The sequence below is a fragment of the Perca fluviatilis genome, chromosome 6 (genome assembly GCF_010015445.1).
Source record: "Perca fluviatilis chromosome 6, GENO_Pfluv_1.0, whole genome shotgun sequence".
In the NCBI taxonomy this organism is placed as follows: Eukaryota; Metazoa; Chordata; class Actinopteri; order Perciformes; family Percidae; genus Perca; species Perca fluviatilis.
In genome coordinates, this window is record NC_053117.1 from 8,882,164 (window position 1) to 8,905,390 (window position 23,227).

The window sequence follows — 23,227 nt, forward strand, 5'->3', positions numbered from 1 at the left end:
GCTGCTCACTTTTTTTATTCCTGTTCTTAGATCGCAACACAGGATTTAATTGTAAAACAAATCTTTTTTCAAAATCTCATAAAATGGTTTCATTAAGCGTTTACTTTATCATTTCACATAAAGTAAACACATACATCCTTTAAATGTTATATTGGATACAGTTATATGATGGATTAAAGTTAATAGTTTGAAACTTGGCAGCGTAGAGCACAACACATTCAGTGATTGTTTTTTACAGACCAGAATCAAGTTACTGTAAGATGTTTGTGTTGGAGTGAGAAAATCAATGAAGGAAAAAAATGTCTGTCTTTCTCTTGCTGCAGATACCTGCTGCTTTTACTTTTTAAACAGTTTCTGATATTTACTTTGTGTTATTTTTTTTTTTGGTTTACAATCCTAATGAGCGGTGCAGAGTGCAGTATCCATTTAGAAAACTAGAACTGGACCAATGCCCAAGTCATTGCCAATTAGAATCAACCCTTTAATTATGCTCCCACTTGACTCTCACAGTTTTTTCAGGGCATGATTAATTACTGACTGACAGTTGTTTTTGAATGTAATCCAACTGAGGTCAAAATGTCGATATAGCATCCACAGTTTATGTTTAAGTCTCCAGAGGTCATTGTAGAGGATAGGAAACAGTCAAATCCAAATTATTAGAGCAGTACATGCTGATCACTATCACCATGATATAAGCTAATTGAAATGGTAAAATCCTCTGCCTTCATCTCTCTCTTCATCTCCCAGCTCTTCAGCGATGTAGCCTACAAGGCCAGAGATCGTGACGACCTCATCGCAGGCATAGATGAGTTTTTGGATGAGGTGATTGTGCTGCCGCCTGGAGAATGGGATCCCAAAATCCGCATTGAGCCGCCCAAGAAAGTCACCTCAGCTGATCAAAGGTTGGAGTTTTACTGTCCGACTCAGTAATGCACATTAACCTCTCAGCTTCTTTGTCTGTGGCACGATGAGCAATACGCCTACAACAATTGTATGAAGATAAACCTTCCCTAAAATCAACTTTTTTTGTCAAAGATTTAGACGGCAGCTAAGTTTCCTGATTGAAACCCTGAGGTTAGAGCTTTATGCAGGGTGCAATGACGTCTTCATGTCAGCAACCAATGCCGACCAAAGCTTGCATGGGTAAAAGCATAGAGATAAAATGTTTTTTAATTGATTTTATTTCTACGGGTAAAAGCCTCTGAAACAGCACTTATAACATAATGGAGTCGTCCTTTAAAAGGTCCCATGACATGGTGCTCTTTGGATGCTTTTATATAGACCTTAGTGGTCCCCTAATACTGTATCTGAAGTCTCTTTCCCAAAATTCAGCCTTGGTGCAGAATTACAGCCACAAGAGCCAGTCCCTTAGTACGTGCCATTTCTGGGGGGGGCAAGGTGGAGGGTGGGGGTGTGGCCTTGACCAACTGCCACTTTGCTCGTTTGAAAGCCATGATGTCTCTCTCTCATGGGCGGGCCAACTTCTCTGGGCGGGCAAAGTAGAGAAAGGGGAGGTAACCTTGCTCCTTATGACCTCATAAGGAGCAAGATTCCAGATCGGCCCATCTGAGCTTTCATTTTCTCAAAGGCAGAGCAGGATACCCAGGGCTCGGTTTACACCTATCACCATTTCTAGCCACTGGGGGACCATAGGCAGGCTGGGGGAACTCATATTAATGTTAAAAAACCTCATAAAGTGAAATTTTCATGCCATGGGACCTTTAATAAACATACATGAATTAATTGATACCACCCATATTTTGCCATACCTTTATCTTTTCTGCAGGAAGTCAGTGTTTTCCTTAAATGAGCTGGGCCAGATGAACGGTACAGCTGGAGGAGGAGGAGGCCTGGCTGAGGACGAGGAGATGCCAGTGCAGCATGAGCTTGGAGAGGAGCTGGCATTCACTGGACGGTGGGTAGTCCAGGCCACATGGCAAGCTGCTAAGAGGTTTGGATCAAACTTAACCTGCCTCTGCCTCTAAATTTGAATATAAATTCATTAACATTTGGCAAAGCAGGAAAATGTTTGGGTACAAATTAAACTCTCCAAAAGACGCTTCTCCTAGCTGAGAATACAAGGATTAACCTTCCGTCAAATTAGCAGTGTTAGACTGCCAGTTTGAGCTGTGCCTAATACACCAAATGTTTCACCTCGTTTTGCTTTACAGCAGGAAATGTAGCGCAAAATGTTATTTTATCCTGAGCTAATGCAGTGATCGTTTGTTGTTGTTGTAAGTATCCTAACCCATTAGATACAAAAACACAACACAGATGGGTATCAGAGTCTATACACAGTTTTTCTAGCTTTTATTCCCTTTAGGCTTCAATTTAAATTGTTCTTTTCTTTAATTTTCTGGCTACTAGAGGATTCTGATCTTTGATTTCAAGGCAATTCAAAGAATAATCTTTGACATGTACAGATAACAAATAGACATTTCTTCCAGGAATGATTAAGTCAAACTGTTGTGTAACAAAACTCTTCTTAGTACATATGCTGCTAACTAGGTGACTGTATCATGTTATATGGCCATTTTAATTTCAAAATACTAACCTCTGTGTGTGTCTGTGTACAATAGCTTCTGTGGTGGTCTGTACCTGGACATAAAGCGAAAATTGCCATGGCTGCCTAGTGATATCTATGAGGGTTTCCACATTCAGTCCATCTCCGCAGTGCTATTCATCTACTTGGGCTGCATCACCAACGCCATCACCTTCGGTGGTCTACTGGGGGACGCTACTGATAACTACCAGGTAAAACAGAGTAAGAGTGCCAAACTCAGGAAACAGAACAAGTGAATTTATTTTAGTCAGTTTATGTTAACTTGGTTTATCACCTAGATATGCACTTTAAACAAAGATGGTTTCATAGATGCTGTCAGGCTGTTGGTCTCTAGCTGAACATTTAATGGCATTTTCGGGAAACTTTGCATGATAACTAAGTAAACTACTGGTCAAAAGTTTTAGAACACCCCAATTTTTCTAGTTTTTTATTGAAATTTTAGCAGTTCAAGTCCAATGAATAGCTTGAAATGGTACAAAGGTGAACTGCCTGAGGTTAAAAAAAAAAAGTAAGGTTACCCAAAACTGAAAAATAATTTCATTATTTGAGATTGCGAAGAAAGTCAAGGTGTCAGGGAGTACAGTATTCTTCACCATCAAAAGGCACTTAGAAACTGGGGGAAACTGACAGGAAAAGGTCTGGCAGACCCAAAGCCACAACAGAATCAGAAGATAAGCTAAAACTTCAGAATAAGAAAAAGAGGCTTGCCTGGGCCAAGAAACATCATCAATGGACTACTGAAGAATGGAAGAAGGTGTTATGGACTGATGAATCAAATCTTCGGTTCATCACGCAGGATGTTTATACGCCGTCGAGTAGGCGAAAGGATGGTTCCTCAGTGTGTGACATCAACTGTCAAACATGGAGGAGGAAGCGTGATGGCCAGGGGCTGTTTTGCTGGATCCAGGGTCAGTGATTTGTACAGAGTGAAAGGCACCCTGAACCACGGCATTTTGCAGCGCCATGCAGTACCCTCTGGTATGCGCCTAGTTGGTCAGGGGTTCATCCTACAGCAAGATAATGACCCAAAACATAAGTCCAAGCTATGCCAGAACTACCTTAGGAAAAAAGAACAAGATGTTAAGCTTAAAAACATGGAGTGGCCAGCACAGTCACCAGACTTAAACCCCATTGAGCTGGTTTGGGATGAACTGGACAGAAAAGTGAAAGCAAAGCAACCTACAAGTGCCACCCATTTATGGGAACTTCTGCAACAGAGTTGGGAAGAACTTTCTGAAGATTATTTGATTTCCATTGTAGAAAGAATGCCACGAGTGCGTTCAGCTGTTATATCTGCCAAAGGGGGCTACTTTGATGAGTCAAAAATTTAGAATACATTTTGGTTTATAAATTGATTTCATGATTTCTTTTTTAACTTCAATTATTTATTTGTTCTATTCTTTCATTTCAGAGTACAATAAGACATTGAACTGCATGAAATTCAATAAAAACCTGGAACAATTGGGGTGTTCTAAAACTTTTGACCAGTAGTGTAGTTTAATTGAACTTTTCCCAAAAGACTTACTTTTTTGCTATTTACCAAGCTTGGAAATATAAAGAATATGTTATTTAAAATGTCAACAATGTTCTGTAAATATACTGTTACAAATGCTAAACTAACCTGGGCTGGTAAAACAAAAGAACACAGCTACTAAAGGCTAGCCTAGCCGGTAAAATTAATCTCCCTGTCTGCTTTTCCCTGCGTGTTGCATTTAACGTGAGAGTGAGACTAAGCTGGCCTGGATGAGTGTATGTCTTTCCTACTTATAGAGGGGTTTGTGCTGTGTTAAACTGACTCACCCAGCCACTGTTTTCGTTCGTGTCTGAAGATGGCTGCAATTTCGGGGTCCACTGCGCCACGTCCTCGGTCAGCGTCCTCGTCGGGCCAGCCCTCCTCTTCCTTGTTGTTGTAGTCCAGGTTTTAAAAGGTGTATTTACAAAAGTTGTGTTGTGGGAAATCAAGAATAGTGTTCTCCGTGTGGTAGCGTGTGGATTGCAACCTTCCGCTTGAGGTGTGCTGCTTCCGTGATCGTCCCCCTCCGGAAACAACCTCAATCTGAGTCTCATCTCACACACCTGCAATGACTGGGTTAAATCAGATCAACCAACACGCCACTCGTCATGTATGACATGTCAGTCTGTCCCTGTCAATCAGCTAACCACGCCCGCTTCTCTAAAGACACTAAACTGATATCATAACAACATCATTTGGATTTAAACATCTTATTGCTTCATATAAAACTGCATTTCATAGAAAACAAGATCCTGCAAATTGTGCTTAAAGGAAGTTTGTCATTTTGGGAAATATGCTTCTTTGCTTTCCTCACCGAGAGTGAGATGAGAACATTGATACCACTCTCATGTCTGAGAGAGAATAGAAAACAGCTACAGCAGAAATGATTTAGGATGCCACAATTCATCTGAGAGTTACAATACAATTCATACATGTTTCTTTTCCCCGTATTCAATACATATTAGTTATGCATGCATGATCCTTGAGACTGTGTCTGGGTGTCCATGGTAGATGTATCCAGTGCCAAAACAAGGGCTGGATATCGTTAAAAAAATGTCTATACCGGTACCAATACCGCGACTTCAATACGGGTTCCTAAACCATACTTTTCAATACCAATTGTGTAAAAGAAATTAAACATCATAGCTTAGAAATCTAGACGCACCCTAGCGGCAGCAAATATAATTTTTTGTCTAGTAATTTGAATGCTGCATTCGAAAGGGGAGGCAAAGAAAATACACACTGCTGGATGTTAGATTTTTTTAAAGTCGTTTTTTTGTTCTAAAAAAGCCTTTTAAAATGTCAATGACGTCATACACATATACAGGCCGGAGATACTGCTTTACGGCAAGCTCTGAGTGCTCGCTTTCTCTCGCAATAATAAACACAGCTGACAGGTTCGGCTCTCCCTGTTAATACACATGCTAGAAAGAGGTTTGCTGATGTTTTAAAGACCACGCCGAAATATTTACTCTGACATTCAGGCTCTGCTTCGGATGCCATCAAGCGGGATCTCCGATCGTAATCAGACCTTCACTGACCAATCAGCATTCATTAGCAGAATGCTAGCGTGTTATGGGCAACAACGACTCCCCCTGTAAGAAATCAAAAGGACATAAGTACTCGTTCATTCAACTTTCGCCCCATAACCCATGTTGAACTTGCAAAAACTACAATCAAATCTGAGGTTTCTTAACGACAATCGGGTGAAAGAGACACATTTAGCCGTCTAGCTCCATAGACTCCCATTCATTTTGCACTGGACCGCGATCACCCCCAGTGGAACTATGGTGGAACTGCAACCAAATTCGGTACAATGGGGCTGAATAGGGAGTGGAACGGCTTTCCGTAGACCGGCTTTGGTTTAATCTATCAACTAGCTCTGCTATCTTCTTCGTTGCTCTGGTTGGTTGTAGCGCTATCCTATTGCGTGCAGAGGAAATTTGAAAGACAACCGTTTATCCCGCCCCTCGGATTGAGCTCCGTCAATGGTGAGTTCCCAGACTCAACATCTTGATGTGGGTCTGGCTTGTCAGGCTAATAACATCACACATTACGGCACAAATCCTTTTTCTGTTTTTTTAAGCTCCTACTATGTGAGCCCCGTCTCTGTGTAACATGGAGTTTTCCCTGCCTGCCTCTGTGACGTGTAACATTAGACAGCCAATCACAAACATGATTAGATCTTGGTAGAAGCATGCTGCATGCTTATTGGCTCCCTGACTCTAATGAGATTTACTCCTTAAGTATTGAAATTTGGTATTGAATGGTGAGGCATTTTTTGATACTCGATACTTTAGACGCAATACAGTCGTTGCCTAAAAAGTATTGAATTCGGTACCCAGCCCTAGCCAAAGCATGCCTGGATTATTGTTGCAGCACACAGGCAAGTAGCAGCCATAGATTAAAATCAACTGATGGCAGCTCAGGAAGTTCAAGTGCAATTTGTGTGTCATATTTATCAGGTTAGATTACCTATGCACTGCTAGTTTGTCATACAAATGACACTGTTTTCCTGTTTTTAATTTTGTTTGTGCTGAATTAAATAATATCTACTCTCGTCATGACATTTCATAATACATCATCATTCATTTAATTCTACCATACCAAACACACATGTCACTATTTTATTCCACACACACTATTCCTTTGCCACCTACACACACACACAAACATCTCTCTCTCTCTTTCTCTTTCTCTCTCTCTCTTTAACTCTATCTACACACACATATCACACCATATACATATATACTAATATACATATATATATATATATATCATATACATATATATATATATATATATATATATATAATATACATATATATATATATATATATATTAATTATACACATATATATATATATACATACATATATATACATATACATACATACATATACACACATATATATACATATACACACATACATACATATATATATATATATATATATATATATATATACACACACATATATATATATACACATATATATACATACATATATATATACATACATACATATATATATATATAATATATATACATATATATATATATATATACATATACATATATATATATATATATATATATATATATATATATATATATATATATATATATTGAAAACATAGATACAACAAACAAACATTTCACACACGTTTTCACGGATACAAACTTCATTACCTGAACAACTATTTAGGATGACAAACATTGATTGCACAGCAAAATAGACCATAAATACATGCAAAGAATTTCTATTACTATGAATATAAACACATCGTACCTCGCTGCGCTCACCAAGGAATGCAAAACACTATACGATAGTCCTTTCTTCTGTCATGAAACGGGCGTCAAATTCTCAAAGTTAATAAATGATCAGTTTAAATCCTGTAGGCCCAAACACAGCTGCGTACCATTCACACCCGCCAGCTACCTTTTTAAAGCTCATCTTCCCTTGTGCAAAACTATGCTGCCACCAAAGGGACATATTTCAACATCACAGGTGCACAGAACTCCCTCAATCACATACAAATAACATTAAAGCACATACAAATATTATGTTACAAACATTTACACAAATATTTTACCAATAACCCAACCAATACTTATTTCATTAAATCAGCAGCATACATTAAAACTCCATATATATATATATATATATATTATTTTTTCAATTCTGCTGCACTTTTATTTTCCACCAAATTGTTCTGTTTCCCCCCCTCACTCTCCACCAGGGTGTAATGGAGAGTTTCCTGGGTACGGCTCTGGCTGGCTCGGTCTTCTGTCTCTTCAGCGGTCAGCCCCTCATCATCCTCAGCTCCACTGGACCCATCCTCATCTTTGAAAAGCTCCTGTTTGAATTCAGCAAGTGAGCTTCTTTAGAGCCAAACGATCTTGCAGTAGACTGACATAGTGGGAATAATGAGTACTGTAGACACCCTCTTTAATGTGATTTAGAGGATTATTTGATAATTCCATTAGATAGAAAAACACAACACAGATGGGTATCAAAGTCTATACACAGTGTTTTTTCTAGCTTTTATTCCCTTTAGGCTTCAATTTAAATTGATCTTTTCTTTAATTTTCTGGCTACTAGAGGATTCTGCTCTTTGATTTCAAGGCAATTCAAAGAATAATCTTTGACATGTACAGATAACAAATAGACATTTCTTCCAGCAATGATTTAAGTCACTGTTCCTAGTACATATGCTGCTAACTAGGTGACTGTATAATGTCATATGGCCATTTTAATTTCAAAATACTAACCCCATGAGTATTTCGATAGGTCAACGGTAAGAATTAGTTACTGTATTTGTGAAATCTTTTTACCTATGATAATATATGGTGCAGAAGTGCAGCATTGGATATGTTTGTTTTGGTTGTATTCATAAATTCCCTACATCGGTGTATCACCATGCTTCTCTTACTCCTCACTTCCAAAAGAAACAACGGCATAGATTACATGGAGCTGCGTCTGTGGATCGGCATGCACTCCTGCCTGCAGTGTTTCCTCCTGGTAGCTACAGATGCCAGTTACATCATTAAATACATGACACGCTTCACTGAGGAGGGCTTCTCCAGCCTCATCTCCTTCATCTTCATCTCTGATGCCATCAAGAAGATGGTGGGCTCATTCAAGTATTACCCCATCAACACTGACTTTAAGCCCGATTACGTCACCACCTACAAGTGCGAATGCCTGGCTCCAGACCTGAGTGAGTTCAACCCTTGACTCAGGGATATGCAAGGGGGGGTTATCTGTGACTACAAGTGGCTCTTTTTGGGCTCAGTAGCCTGATGACACAGGCAGGTTCTAGAGGAGACTAAAACCACCTGTATTCAGTTTATCAAACCATTATAGTGAAGAACATTAATCGTATTAGCCTAATTAACAATGTAGAGCTTGAGAAAAGAGTCCAGTTCTCATTAGTGAAGGGTGGTAGCCTTATTTTTCCATATTAAATTCTGCCAACAATTAGGTACTAATTACACATACACTGCCATCCATTTTCCAGAGCCTACCATAAGTTAATGAAATCATTTCCTGCCATCGGTTTCAGCTCATTTCACCATGATTCAATATCAACATTTGAAATCCATCACAGTGAGCATTTACCTGCATATACATTTTCTTTGTAAACTGGGGTAATACAAACAAAACTGTCTCTATTGGTGAACGCTTCAACATCTGAGGGTTAACAGTCAGGAGCAGAATGGCAAACCTTTTAATGCGAGAAATTACAAGATCTCAAACATCTTTTTCACGATTACCCATGTTTGCTCATCGCTTGCCCTGTGGATATGACTCCATCGTGATGTAGCTTTTCAATACATTGTCAGCAGCTAATTTTCTTGCTTGGGATGTTGTTGCATTACTGAGCTGTAAAAATTATTCATGCTCGTAGCTTTAGAGCCGCATAACAAGGTAACTTTGATTAGCCTATACCTCAAACAGGTGTGTCTTACAGCCATTTTAGGCAACCAGTAAGGTTAGGTTGTGTCAGATTTAAGAAAAACATGAATATTTCTAGTTAGTTAGTTGTTTCTAAAGGTATAATTGTCTATTTATCTGTGGTTACTGTTGGAGGCTGACTGCTAAATTGTCCAGGCCAATATGTATTGGCTGCTATTGGCTTATGGCAGGGATACAATATTGCCAAATAGAGAGGGTCCTTTTAAAAAAAAAAAAATGTATGTAAAAGATAAGTTGTGTATTGTATATATCGCTGTCAGATTGTTTAAACACTCCAATATCTCAAGTATATCAAATATCTGTAACCTGTATCGGTTGGGCTGTTGCTATCTGTGATGATTACCAACTTCAACTATTCCTCTGAAAATTAAGACGTGCCAATTCCTCTGCTAATCTCTTAACCATTTTTGAAATTGGCAGTGATCTACAGTAATTTCTGTTGACATTGATTTCTGTAACTGATTTGTCTCTTGTTTGTTTTCGCCATGCACAAACAATTTGGCTGCTGTCTCTTGCAAGTGAGTACCTCTTTGTTTGTCTGCATGGGCCTCGGAGTGCTCTCTGCAACGTCCTGCTGCTGGATTCTCATTAGGTTCACATCTTCATTTTCTGTCTCATTGCCCCTCTGTCTCTGCCCATCTCTCTCATTCATAAACAGTGACTGCAATCATCTTCAATGATTTAGCTCCAATGCCAGATAACAGCTCTAGTGTCTCTGGGGTAAGTGCTTGTTTTCATTCAATTTTTTTTTTTTTTTTTTTTTTTTTTTGCCTATTTTAGTGCATTGTATTTCAAGCTGAATGTTTTATGAAAGGGTCAGAAACATTTCGCCAAATGAACTACAGGGGGTGTTTTAAAGCCCAAATGACGCATTGTTAGAAAACAACAAACTGTTTTGTTGACAGCCAACCCAGGTATGAACGCCGCTCTCGCTCTGCTCTCCTCTTTCTCTCCTTTGTTTGTTTCTCACATCTATCCCATCATCCTCTCTGACTCTGGATTATAACTTCACATCTGTGACGCCACTCTGTCTCTGTTTACATTTTCCTCTATTACCCCTTTCCCACTGGCCAAAAAACCCCAACTAACACCCACTAACATCTGGCTTTTGTCTGCAGTGGGAAAGGTTACAATCGGCATTCTCTCCCGGGACAAATGACTCTGCAGTAGGCACGGGTATTTATCGGCTCCACCTCTGATCAGCAGTGATGGAAACATAGAAACAAGAGTAGCGTATCTCTTTTGGAGAATATCAGAGCCAGTGCTTAGTGTGCGTTTGTGTGGCGGTGTCTGGGGAGTGTCTGGTGGTGAGTGATGGTGAATGCAGAGCGATCGGTCTGAGCCGAGGAGAGTTTAAGTTTATTAGCGAAGATACCAAGTGAATGCACAGGAGAGTTTGCAGTTTTGTGCACTGAAAGCTGTAGCAGGAAAGGTTAACCCTTTCTGGTTGCGTTTGTGACGTTGAATGTGACGTGCCAGAAAAAAGACAGATAGGCACACTTTTCTTGGCATTGGGAGAGGAATCTATCGGCTATTTTTAGCAGGTTTACCCTTGATATGAAAAATGCTCATAGATGCAGATTTTGCAGGGAAAAGGGTATATGTCTGTGTCAAAATATTTCACTCTTCTTCATCCTCTCCTGTCTCCCCAACACTGGCACCCACCATCCCAGATAAATGTGACAGGTCTGGACTGGAGCCAGCTGAGCAAAAAGGAGTGTCTGAAGTACGGAGGCTCTCTGGTGGGGAAGTCCTGCAAGTTCGTCCCTGATCTGGCCCTCATGTCCTTCATCCTCTTCTTCGGCACCTATTCCATGACTGTAACCCTCAAGAAGTTCAAGTTCAGCCGCTACTTCCCTACTAAGGTGACAAAACTATCTGTCAATCTATCTGTGTATCTTATTTAATCAACAAAAAAAAGTTACAAAACACTTTGAGGAATAAGTGCAATCCAGTTCAATTCCAAGGTTCCCCGAGGAACCTTTGTGTAAACAAACAAAAGGTATGCCTACATTTAGCGTTTCTCACCAAAACTAATGCTAAGAACCTTTTTGTATTTTTATCCTAAATCACACTTGAGTGTTCTAAGTTGGACTCACTAAACTCTTGACTACACAAACGTGTAGTATGTTGCTCATTTCAAGCCACCTGTCCATGAGGACTTGATCATTAGCAGGCGCGCGGGAACCTATTTTTGACCAGGGGTGCTGAACAACAAAATAATGGATGTCTGATGATTTCTCCCCCCAGGATATGTTTTGGATTTTGACAGCTAAGTCATTTTAGCGCAGTGTATGGGTGAAAACAAAAGAATCCAGCTGCTGCCAGCAGGGAGTGCTGCATTACCCTCAGCACCCCCCTTCCCGCGCCCTTGATCATTAGTATAATCAATGCCCAAAATCGCTTTATAATGGTACCTGTTCTGCTCTATTTTCCGTTTTATTTAAAAAAAAAGTTTCCAAATAGTAAAAAAGAAACCTCCGAGGTTCAGGCCCTGCTGTCAAAACTCAGCAGACAAAAACATAAACCATTTAGCAGCGTCAGTAGTGATATAAAGGCAGAGGTGTATAAAGTACTAGAGACCCATACTTGAGTAAAAGTACAAGTGCTCTATCAAAAAAGTGACTTGAGTAGAAGTTGAAGTGCTCTTTAAGCACCCCACTTAAGTAGAAGAAACAGATCAACATTTTTTGTACTAAGTATTGCAAGTGGTTTATTTTAAAATGTACTACTCAAGTACTGAAAGTAAAAGTACAAGTATTGTGTTATTTAGTTATTCAAGAAAGCAGTCAAAAGTTTGAATGTCATATTGTTTATATTATGTCAAACGTTTAGCCAAGGCTGTAGCCAAAGGAATTAACAAATTTTAATTATATTAAAAATAAATATTAACAAATACTGAAATAAAATGTACAATTATCACACTGTAAAAGTAAAATGAACATCCTCTCCAGCACAGTAACGATTAAAGCCCCAAAGAACGTATCACACACTAGCTAGTAACGTGTGATGTAGGCTACAGTGGAAAGTTAGCAAGCTAGCAAAATACAGATACACTAGCAGCTTCACATCACAGGGTCATACAGTTAACATTCAGGACTCACTGCAGACTCAAACAACTCAGGAATAGATTAATCTGCTGCAACAATGGCTAAATAGAAAGAGTACAAACTTACATCGTCTCTGACTTCTGAACGGGCGACCGTAATGAAAAGAAACACGACGCGATCTCGGGGATTTCTTACGTAAATTACGTAATTAACGTACACACACTGTAACCTCCACAGTCTCCGTAGCGTGAGGAATTCACAACCGTAACGAGTAACGATGCAGCACATACAAAATCTATCGGAGTAAAAGTATTAAACTCATCGAAAATATGTACCGTATTTTCCGCACTATAAGGCGCACTTAAAAGCCTTTAATTTTCTCAAAAAACGACAGTGCGCCTTATAATCCGGAGCGCCTTATATATGGATCAACCTCTCGGATCACTGCCCCGTTGACGGGACACTGCGTCGCTGTAACCTCGATAAAACTTCCACTCATTCGCGTTTTTATAACTTTAAAGCATTAAATATTCAAAATATACAGCCATGCGACACACCAATTGAAAGCTTAGCCTCTAATGATTAATTTAAGCCCACATACAAAGCATACGATGATTTATAGCAGTTACACAACTGTTACAAAGTAAACAATTTACAATAAAACAATTCAGCCATAATCTGCGCAGGTGTCGAGAGTGCATCCATACCTGATTTCGTTGTCCTTTCAGCAACAAAGTGGTATTTTGGCCAAAACTTGATTTTCATAAATCCACAAGAGTCCAAGGAAATGTAATATCCAAGCTTTATATTCCAAAACGATCTGTTCGCCTCACAATGTTGAAGTTTCTGGCCGAATCAGAACGGAAAAACGCGTTTTCCATTTCCGCACTTGTCATCGCTGCTAGCTTCTCTGCCCAGCTTGCTACATGATCGATGTGGGCGTCATCGTATTCCCTAGCTTCTAAGCTTTCGATTGGTAGCTCATATTAGCCAATCCGTTCAGGTTTGCCTCTGATATGGCCAATGGAAGCGGACAAGCCGATGACAACATGTCAGGGACCACGTTGAGACGATCGCCATTTCTCGGACCACTTAGATTTAAATGCTATAAGGAGGGAGTGATCGGAGTTGTCAGAATGCATAATAAAGTTTGACTTTATCTGACGGTTTTGTTGACATTCCCTTTAGCACAGCTCCATCTAGTGGATGCATAACGCAACCACAGTCAAACGTTTGACTGCAGTATCTTCTATTCTATGCGCCTTATAATCCGGTGCGCCCTATATATGAAAAAAGTTCTAAAATAGGCCATTCATTGAAGGTGCGCCTTATAATCCGGTGCGCCTTATAGTGCGGAAAATACGGTACTCAAGTAAAAGTGGAAGTAGGAGAAAAAAAAAATACTCCTGTAGAGTACAGATACAGCCTTTTAGTACTTAAGTAGAGTAGTGAAGTAGTTCTACTTCGTTACTATACAGCTCTGTATAAAGTGACCTGAAACTATGAGAAAATATTACTGCAGCTGCCAATGAGATGTGCTGTACTGTCAGAAATAAAGAATAAATGGTTTAACATGAAGTTAGTTGCTAAAAACCATCTTGCTAAAGCAAATCGGTCCTGTGTGGCACTTTTTCAGGCAGATGGCCAACTGAATGTCCCTTTCGTAAGTGAATGTACTTTTAAGCAGTACAGTGACCTGTTTTTGATTGTAGAGCCATGTTGGTACAATACCCTCAGGCCCAACATGGCATCTGTACTGTGTCTGATATGTAACAGGAAGTGAATAGTCAAACAGACAAACAAAGTTGTTCCCTTCTTTTTTCAGACACAATGACCCTGATTTGACTCGAGTGAAGCCAGTACCAGCTCAGCTTTTTCAATATATAGCCTATATAAGTTGGCTACTATCAGATCTTGTCTCTGATTTCAGTTTTGCAAATAAATGTTTTTTTTTTCTTCTCATTTATGTTTCCCTCTGTCTGTGGCACCAGTTGAGGAAACTCATCAGTGACTTCTCTATCTTCATGTCCATCATGACGTTTGTGGGGCTTGACATGTTGATGGGACTCAAAACTCCCAAGTTAATCGTCCCCACAGAATTTAAGGTACAGCAAGTTTTTTTTTCAAACTCTTTTCAAATTAAGATTAAATTAGCTTTTCTAAAAGAATACGATTAAATTAGCGGCTCTTACAAAGTTTTTTACAAGCTAAATCACAGTCGTTTCATTTTTTTGGTTGACAAACAAATGCTTTTCCAGACTGGAGAAATAGGTTTACATTTTGGGAAATACACGTATTTGCTCTCTTTTCTGAGACTTGGATAAGAATATTAATACCACTCTTATGTCTGTCCATTACATATGAAGATTGAGCCAGGAGACAGTTAGCCTAGCTTAGCATCGCACAAACACAGGAAACAGGTAGAAACATCTTTCCACGCTCCTTCCAAAGGTACAAAATTCAAAAAAGTCTACTTATAAGTGTCAAGCCTGTGGTTGTAAGAGGGGCTATTGCTGCACAATGTTCTTGGTTGGGAACAGTAACTTCCCATCTTCTCATCTATATTTAGTTCTCTGCAAGAAACTAATGAAGTGTCTGTCTCAAAATGTTTAACGATTCCGTTGTAGATACAGATTTCTGTCTAATACCTCAGTGGAATTGAACTGCTCAGTTGTGGAAATAAAGTGGCCTCTCATCTCCCACTAGCCAACTCGGCCGGATCGTGGTTGGCTGGTGATGCCATTTGGTAAGAACCCGTGGTGGATTTACCTGGCCAGCGCTGTCCCTGCCCTCCTCGTCACTATCCTCATTTTCATGGACCAGCAGATCAGCGCCGTCATTGTTAACCGCAAGGAGAACAAACTCAAGGTAGGGCAAATGGTGGAAGAAGTATTCAGATCCTTTACTTAGTAAAATACCACACTGTAAAAAAGTCCTGCATTGAAAATGTTACTTAAATAAAAGTATGTAAGTATCTTTAGGAAAATGTACTTAAAGTATTAAAAGTAAGAGTACTGAATGCAGAAAACTCCTCGCATTTTAGAAACTGGAAACGATCCAAACAGTTCTGTCAATTAACTAAGGGTTTAATCGGATACTTATTTCAGCTGGACTTGTAGGCCTGTATATTGTTGGGTAGTTTAATTTATAATAAAACATGATATTTTATAAACTTCATGTGTCTTGTGTGCAAAAAATAATGTGTACCTAGTAACTAAAGCTGTCAGGTTAATGTAGTGGAGTAAAAAGTACAAAATTTCTCCCTGAAATCTAGCGGAGTAGACGTAGAAGGTGGCATGAAAAGAAAAGACTCAAGTAAAGTACAAGTACCTAAAATGTGTACTTAGGTACAGTGCTTGAGTAAATGTACTTACTTAGGGCATATTTTATTATAACAAACAAACATCGCTGCCAGAGTAACATTCAAACAACAAATCTAAACAAATTTCCCTGGCAGAAAGGCTGTGGCTACCACCTGGACCTGTTCTGGGTGGGCGTCCTGATGGCCGCCTGCTCCTTCATGGGCCTACCCTGGTACGTCGCTGCCACCGTCATCTCCATTGCCCACATCGACTCTCTGAAGATGGAGAGTGAGTCAAGCGCTCCCGGAGAGCAGCCTCAGTTCCTCGGGGTCAGGTTGGTTAACAATAAGATAGAAAGACAGAAATAAAAAGAAAGTTTCAACTTAATCCCTTCAGGCTGCCACTGGCAACATCACACTATGAGAGGCACACGTGGCTAAGGCCTTTGTAGTTGAAATAGAGAGAAGCCCTGTGAAATTGACTTGACAATTTCTTGTGTATATTTCAACAATGTCCAATATACAGAGAACAAAGAATGACAGGCATTTTGGTGTTTGCCCTCACCGGAGTCTCCATCTTCCTCGCTCCAATACTTAAGGTATGAAGTGTACGGTGGATAATTCACGTGTTTGTTCTGTTTTTTTTAACAATACATGGCTTTGTTTTGTGTGATGTTTCCTATTGCTTGAAGCGTGGTTGTAATAGAGAACAGAGCCATCTAAATATAGGTTACTCACACTTAAGAATGACAGAATTACAGTAAGACCTGAACAAATGCTTTCCCAACAATACAACAGATTTTTGTTCATATTAGTGCTCGTTTTCTTACTAGCGGTCAAGTTGAACTTATACTGGGGTCCTGTCAAATGCATTCTGACCAATGTACCGAAGTAAATGTCCATACCAAGAATCAGCTAATACAGTTCATTAAACTACTGAACCCCAAAGTGTTCAAAATTAAATAAATGCGACTATGAGATTACAAATTAATCATTTAAATAGAGAGGCTTAAAATATATAAATTAAGGAACAAATAATTTTTCTAAATAAAATGATTAAGATTAAACTTCGCAGTGTTGTTGCTCTAGGGACATGGGATTGGCAAGTTGACATTGAGAAGTGACATTATAAAAAAACAAGGACATTAGGAAAAATGCCAATGTGACATAAAAACTGAAATAAAAATAAAATTGAAATAAAACAATTCTATGATGAAATGAAAAAAATAATTCAACACTTAACATGATTTGGTTCATTTATACATGTTTTACAATTTATTCATTGGATGATTTTTGTCGATGTTGTTTATTTATTTGATATTGAGCACGTTGGGACTCCATACTTCACTGCCTATTGTGTTAGCAATCTAAGAACTTAAATGTTGCGATGTTGCGAACTCTAAACTGTGACTGTAATAACATGTTTTCTGGCCTTCCTGCTGCTTGTAGTACATCCCCATGCCTGTGCTGTATGGTGTCTTCCTCTACATGGGCGTAGCTTCCCTGAGTGGAATCCAGGTATGCCGTGTGCCAGCTTTTGATGTTGTTTGTCATGATGAATTGAGTTATTGTGGCTGGACATCTCACTTATTGCATTACTGACAGCAGGCGGGAAGCGGTTTATTTAAAGCTGCCAAGTAAACAAACAAGTAGGCATGCATACAGACATAATCCATAGTGTCCTTACAGATAGCAGAGACAACAGAATCACATGGGAAATAAAATGGAAAATTTGCTATAAGCTCCCAAATTTTGTAAAAGTGCATGTTACATGGAAGGGAGAAACAAGAGATGTTAAACCCTGGGCTGAATACATAAACTGTACCTGTGTGTGGCTGTACTGAATGTGTCAGTGTCTGCTTCTAAAGGCCAGGTGTTTAATTATAATAACCAAAATCTAGAATAATAACTTTACAGATGCGTTTAGATTCCCTTATCTCGTCTAAATGAGTCTGAAAACCTATAACCTGGGCCTCAGTGAGTCGGTGCTAGAGCAGGTGCTCCTCAGTAACTTTCCTCCAACTCACCGCACAGGCAAGCTGAGCTGTGACGCATTCAAATCCCCCTAAATACTTTGGGATTAATCATTCATGGAGATCTGCATGTTAATAACCTGTGCTACTCAGACATTTTTGCTCTTCTCTTCCATTTGCCCCTTTTGTCTCCTCGTCGTCCACAGTTCTGGGACAGGATTAAGTTGTACATGATGCCGTCCAAGCACCAGCCCGACTACGCCTACCTCCGTCATGTTCCTCTGAGGAAGGTACACCTGTTCACGCTGGTCCAGATCGCATGTCTGGCTGTGCTCTGGACCCTCAAATCCACCTTCTTGGCCATCATCTTCCCCGTTATGGTATGTGATGAAATGCTCACATTTGCAAAAGCACAGCTTTTGATGAAGCCTGTGTTGTTGTGTCGCGGGTGGCGGAAGAGAGGCAGCTGTTTTGCTTTTAACACAAGGTTTTAACATGCATCCTCTAAGATCAGATCATTTTATTTAATTTGGTAGCAAAACACATGAAATCAAGGTTCTGTCCTAGCATCGAGGATGCTTTGAAGATGCTCCAGAGGTGGTCCGACATGTGCTGTTGCTGAAACAATGCATATCCAGTCCACGGATAGAAACAACAGAAACTGAAATAATCTTTCCTGTACAGATACAACTAGTATTTTCAATCCATATCAAAATGGATTTTTTCGGATGTCAGAGGTTTAATGTTAATTTTAAAGAGCGTAAATAAGTTGAGAGGGGAAGTGATCTGATTTCACTGTGTATATCCGTGATACATTAATGTCATTTACAAATGCCATCAACTTAAATCATGTTCAGACCATGACTCGCATGTGAGATGAATGTTAATGGGAGATTAAATGAGGCTTGTGTATCTGTGGATCTCTGTGTTGAACCCTTCAGATTCTGGGTCTGATGGTCGTCCGAAAGATGCTGGACATGGTCTTCTCCCAGCACGACCTGGCCTGGATGGACGACCTCCTTCCTGAGAAAGAGAAGAAGAAGGTCGACGATAAAAAGAAGGGGAAGGAGAAGGAAAAAGACAAGGAGAAAGAGAAGGAGAAGAAGAAGAAGCCCAAACCAGACGACAGCGATGAGGAGGTGAGAAACTCAGGCTTCTGCTGCCCCCTGTAGGAATGATGGATCATGACACAAGATTTCTGACGAGCTGGGTCTCTATTGTGTGCTTGTGCTTGCTTGCAGGACAAGTGGCGCGCCTACTCCAACCACTCCCCCAGCGTAGATTCAGATTTGGATCGCAGGTACTGTGTCCTCAAACTGCACATCCCCTACAAAGATCTCGTCTATCCTGATGTTGCAGAGTCTGAGTGGGGAGCGTACTGCCAATCTGCTGCTGCACACAGCGCTCTTTAACACACATGCACGCACGTACGCAAGCACACACATACAAACACACACAGACACACACAGACACACACACACACACACACATACACCCTCTATTACAGTGGTTCCCAAAGTGGGGACCAGGGGTCCTTGAGAGGGTTCCAGGGGATCCACAGCAAAAAGGGTAATCAATTATTTTCACTATAAATCACTCCCCACAATGACAGAATGTATGACTATTTTGGTCATTGGTTTGATACACTTTCTGTAATAAAACATCTAGAAGCAAAAATCCTATTAGATGGAGGACCCTGATACGGGGGTCTGTGGTCTAATTTGTGTCAGTTTAGGGGTCCTTCATGTAAAGAAAAGTTTGGGAAGCACTGCTGTATTACACAGACATAGACAGATACCTCTGTGCATGGGAACATTTGTTCATACAAAGTAAATAAAATGAAAGGGTCAGTTAACCCAAATTACAAAAATAAATCTATTTTTCTCCCTTACTTCTAGTAGTACATGGCCATTGAGTGAGTTATATCTCAGTCAACCAACTCATGTGGATTAGAATATTATGTGAATGTATAATATGTATAGATATTTAGCATCTAGGCTCTGACTAAATCACTCCCCACAAAGACACAGCAGGCAGGGAGTGGAGCTCAGCAATTATAGCTTCCCCTTTGGAGGTCTGTAGACTCAGAGCCTACAGGTGGATGCTGGTGTTGAGGTGAGGCTTATAAAAATGCCACAGCAAAGCAAGTGACAGCATAAAATTCAAGTGAGCAGTGTGGCAGCAGGCACGGCAGCAAAAGAGTGGGCAGAGCACCCATGGCTTGAGTACACCACCATGGCTAAAAGGATGCTTTAGATAAATGTGTGAGTGTAGCAGCAGCCTCGAATTGACTGTCTGAAGAAACTCGCAGACTTTTGAGATGTCTGCCTTTTAATGCCTCCCTGCAAAACAATGGAGGTGATGACATTTTGTTTGCGGTGCTCTCAGCAATGAGAAAATGTGTTAAAAAAGAGTAGTAGCAGCAGCTCTCTCCAGTTACATTATCCCTCCCTGATATACTATATAATCCACGAAACACATTTCACACTAAATGAATCTCAATGTGACTATTTCTTTGATAGAAAGAAGTTCTCAAACTCAAACTACCAACGCAAGTAAGTTGTAATATGTTTTTTGTAATTTGGGTGAACTGAACCTATAAAAATATGTCTATACACATATATCTACTTATAGATAAATGATGACAGCAGACACAGTAGCATGAAAGTAGTCCGTATAAGCCCCTATTTTGACATGGTGTTGCATTGCATTATATTATGGTGCTGTTCCCCATAAAAATCTATGGTTTTGTGAACTGTATTGTTTAACTTCCTACATTCATTGTTTTATTACACAGCCTTTAACAAATGATTGCCCTATATAACGTTTTTTATTCCTTCCTTTGTTCATTTTCCGATTTTCATAATAAATGGAAATGATTGACATGGTCACTTTTGTGGGTGGACATGTGCATCCACAATTGCTGACAGATTATTTACACGTTACATTGTCCTCATAGTCCAGTTTCCCCTCATTGTCATGTCTGAGCTCAGTCTCCTCTCCATGCACTTTAAGGCAATGCAGATCATTGTGATGTTATTAACTGTATAATATTGCTGCTACTCCTCCTGTGTCATGTGCTAAATGTCTCAGAGTATGTTCACTGCACTGCCTTTTGTACACACAAATCGGCATATTGTAATTCTTTATTGATTCATTGATTGATTTATGAAAGGCTGTGACTTTGAGGTGAAGGATGATGACCTGAAATGCATGCTGTATAGTTTACTCTGTGTCTCAAAGGCAAATCGTCAGGTTTATTTGTTTAGATTAATGAACACATATGGAATTCAAATAGACGAATAAAAATACTGTGTGGTATATTAAGTCTGTTGTAAATCTAGTACATGTAGAGGATTTATTATAGGCCACTTTGTGTCCAACTGTATAATCCATCCACTTATCCATCCACATGCAACAAGCATCATTGTTTTGGTTGTTTCTTTTTCCTCCATGTGCTGAATCATTTTAGCTAAACCATCTATTTTATGGGAAATTTAGCCTGACCCTAGCTTTTTGCTCTATGAACTACCCGCACCTGGAGCCGCAGCACTTTCAATGGAAATGTTTGCATTGAAAACGCAGCTGATGCTAGGCTATTTCTGGTAACCTTTTCTCAATATGCCAGACATTGAACCACACTTAGTTTGACTCTGTTTATTTATTTTTTTCCTTTTGTGGGAGATTCAGAATTTCAGACATCATGTCTGCATTGCTTTGAAAGAGGCATGGTTTGGAATTGACTGTGTAACTGATTATTGATTAACATTCATTTGTTCGGCGAGATGTTGTGAGAGATGGATTTAGATGCAGAAAACTTTGCTATAATGTGATTTTCTGTCATGCCTTTTCACCTGCCTATAATGCATTCTATCACCAAATCTTACAAACCCATCTGTTTATGCAGCTATTTAAAACGATAAAGCCTCCAAATATGGTTATGCATTCAGTCATTCGTTGAACAAATAATAAAATTTTATTTATAGTATCAAATCATAATAGTTATTATCTCAAGACACTTTACAGATAGAGTAGGTCTAGACCACACTCTGTCATATTGCATGTATTGACTTAAACAGTGCCAAAGGCGTAAGGTTGAATACAGATTGGCACAAGTACACACAATCCAAACCACATTTATTCATAGCGCACTTAAAAAAAAAAGTGCTGTACAATCAAAGATAACAGAAAAAAACAGTAAACACACAAAGACCAGTTTAAAAGACAAAATGACAATAATATACAGGCAACTATTATAGTGCGTTAAAAGCCTGTGAATAAACATGTGTTTTAAGACAGGATTTAAAAACAGGCAGTGTAGGGGCCAGCCTAACATATAGGGGCAACTCATTCCAGAGTTTGGGGGCTACAACTGTGAAGGCGCGACTGTGCTTCAGCCTTGATGACCAGCTGACCTGAGTAAACTCGGGGGGGGGAGGACGTATAGTCGTAAAAAGGTCGGAGAGATAGGTTGGAGCTAGCCCATTTAGTGATTTGTACATAAACAATTACATTTTAAAATGAAATCCTCAAATGCCACACACGTAAAAGGGAGTAAAGGGAGGCCAGTGCGGGGGGAAATGTGCTCTCAGCTGCATGTTACTTTTAAAAGACGAGCTCCAGTGTTCTGGACCAACTGCCAGCGTGAAAGGGAGGCCTGGTTCACACCAACATAGTCTATATCCACGACGTTCCACTTCTGGGATTCATCCGGTGCCACATTACTCCTAAACATTCCTGTTTATGTAGCATTTGGTTACAAAGCCTTTATCTGTGATTATTGACTGTAGAAAGTGCTGCTATACTCTATTAGTGCCCCCTGCTAACTATAGTGGCTAGCTACACGCTAACGGCAGTAAACGTTGTCATCTTGGCTGCCAATTTGTCGGAGCTCGGATTCCAGGAACACTGTGGCTGTCAGTACCCGATCCGTTCCACCGGCACAATCCGTTCTCCGCATGTGCAAGATGACACGTATGCCATGATGTATGCGCAGATGATAATACCGTTTTACGACCTGCCCAATCTGTTCCACGCTAGCCTCCAGTGGGATAGCTAACAGCTAATTTGGCTAACCGCTAGCCGACAGCCTTCAGTCTAAAATAAAGCATGCGCAGAACGGATCGTGCAGGCAGAACCTTTTTATATATGTCAATGGGCAGAACGGACAGCTAGATTCAGTCTAAAATAACGTTAAGTCAAACATAATGGGAAAAGCAGGCTACAGCTAAATTAAGACTTTACAGTTATAACAATAAAGACAAGTATTGAGTGATTGTATTTTAAATGAGCACAAGTAGAACTGACGTAACAGCTGTTATATATGTTAACGTTTATTTTCAAG

At 39.7% G+C, this 23,227-nt stretch overlaps 1 protein-coding gene across 2 annotated transcripts in view; it reads left to right on the top strand.

Moving 5' to 3' along the window:
- Positions 1-23,227, top strand: part of slc4a5a (solute carrier family 4 member 5a) — a 45,755-nt gene that overhangs the window by 20,194 nt on the left and 2,334 nt on the right. Inside the window, exons 11-25 of one of the 2 annotated variants that reach the window (XM_039802727.1) lie at positions 748-902; positions 1,787-1,915; positions 2,580-2,754; positions 7,821-7,954; positions 8,530-8,801; positions 10,218-10,279; positions 11,233-11,424; positions 14,601-14,714; positions 15,316-15,477; positions 16,067-16,245; positions 16,437-16,509; positions 17,360-17,428; positions 18,090-18,263; positions 18,825-19,022; positions 19,125-19,183. In XM_039802727.1, the coding sequence (XP_039658661.1) occupies positions 748-902; positions 1,787-1,915; positions 2,580-2,754; positions 7,821-7,954; positions 8,530-8,801; positions 10,218-10,279; positions 11,233-11,424; positions 14,601-14,714; positions 15,316-15,477; positions 16,067-16,245; positions 16,437-16,509; positions 17,360-17,428; positions 18,090-18,263; positions 18,825-19,022; positions 19,125-19,183 (2,147 nt within the window). The remainder of the gene's footprint in view (positions 1-747; positions 903-1,786; positions 1,916-2,579; positions 2,755-7,820; positions 7,955-8,529; positions 8,802-10,217; positions 10,280-11,232; positions 11,425-14,600; positions 14,715-15,315; positions 15,478-16,066; positions 16,246-16,436; positions 16,510-17,359; positions 17,429-18,089; positions 18,264-18,824; positions 19,023-19,124; positions 19,184-23,227) is intronic. The other variant, XM_039802728.1, reaches the window with a different exon arrangement.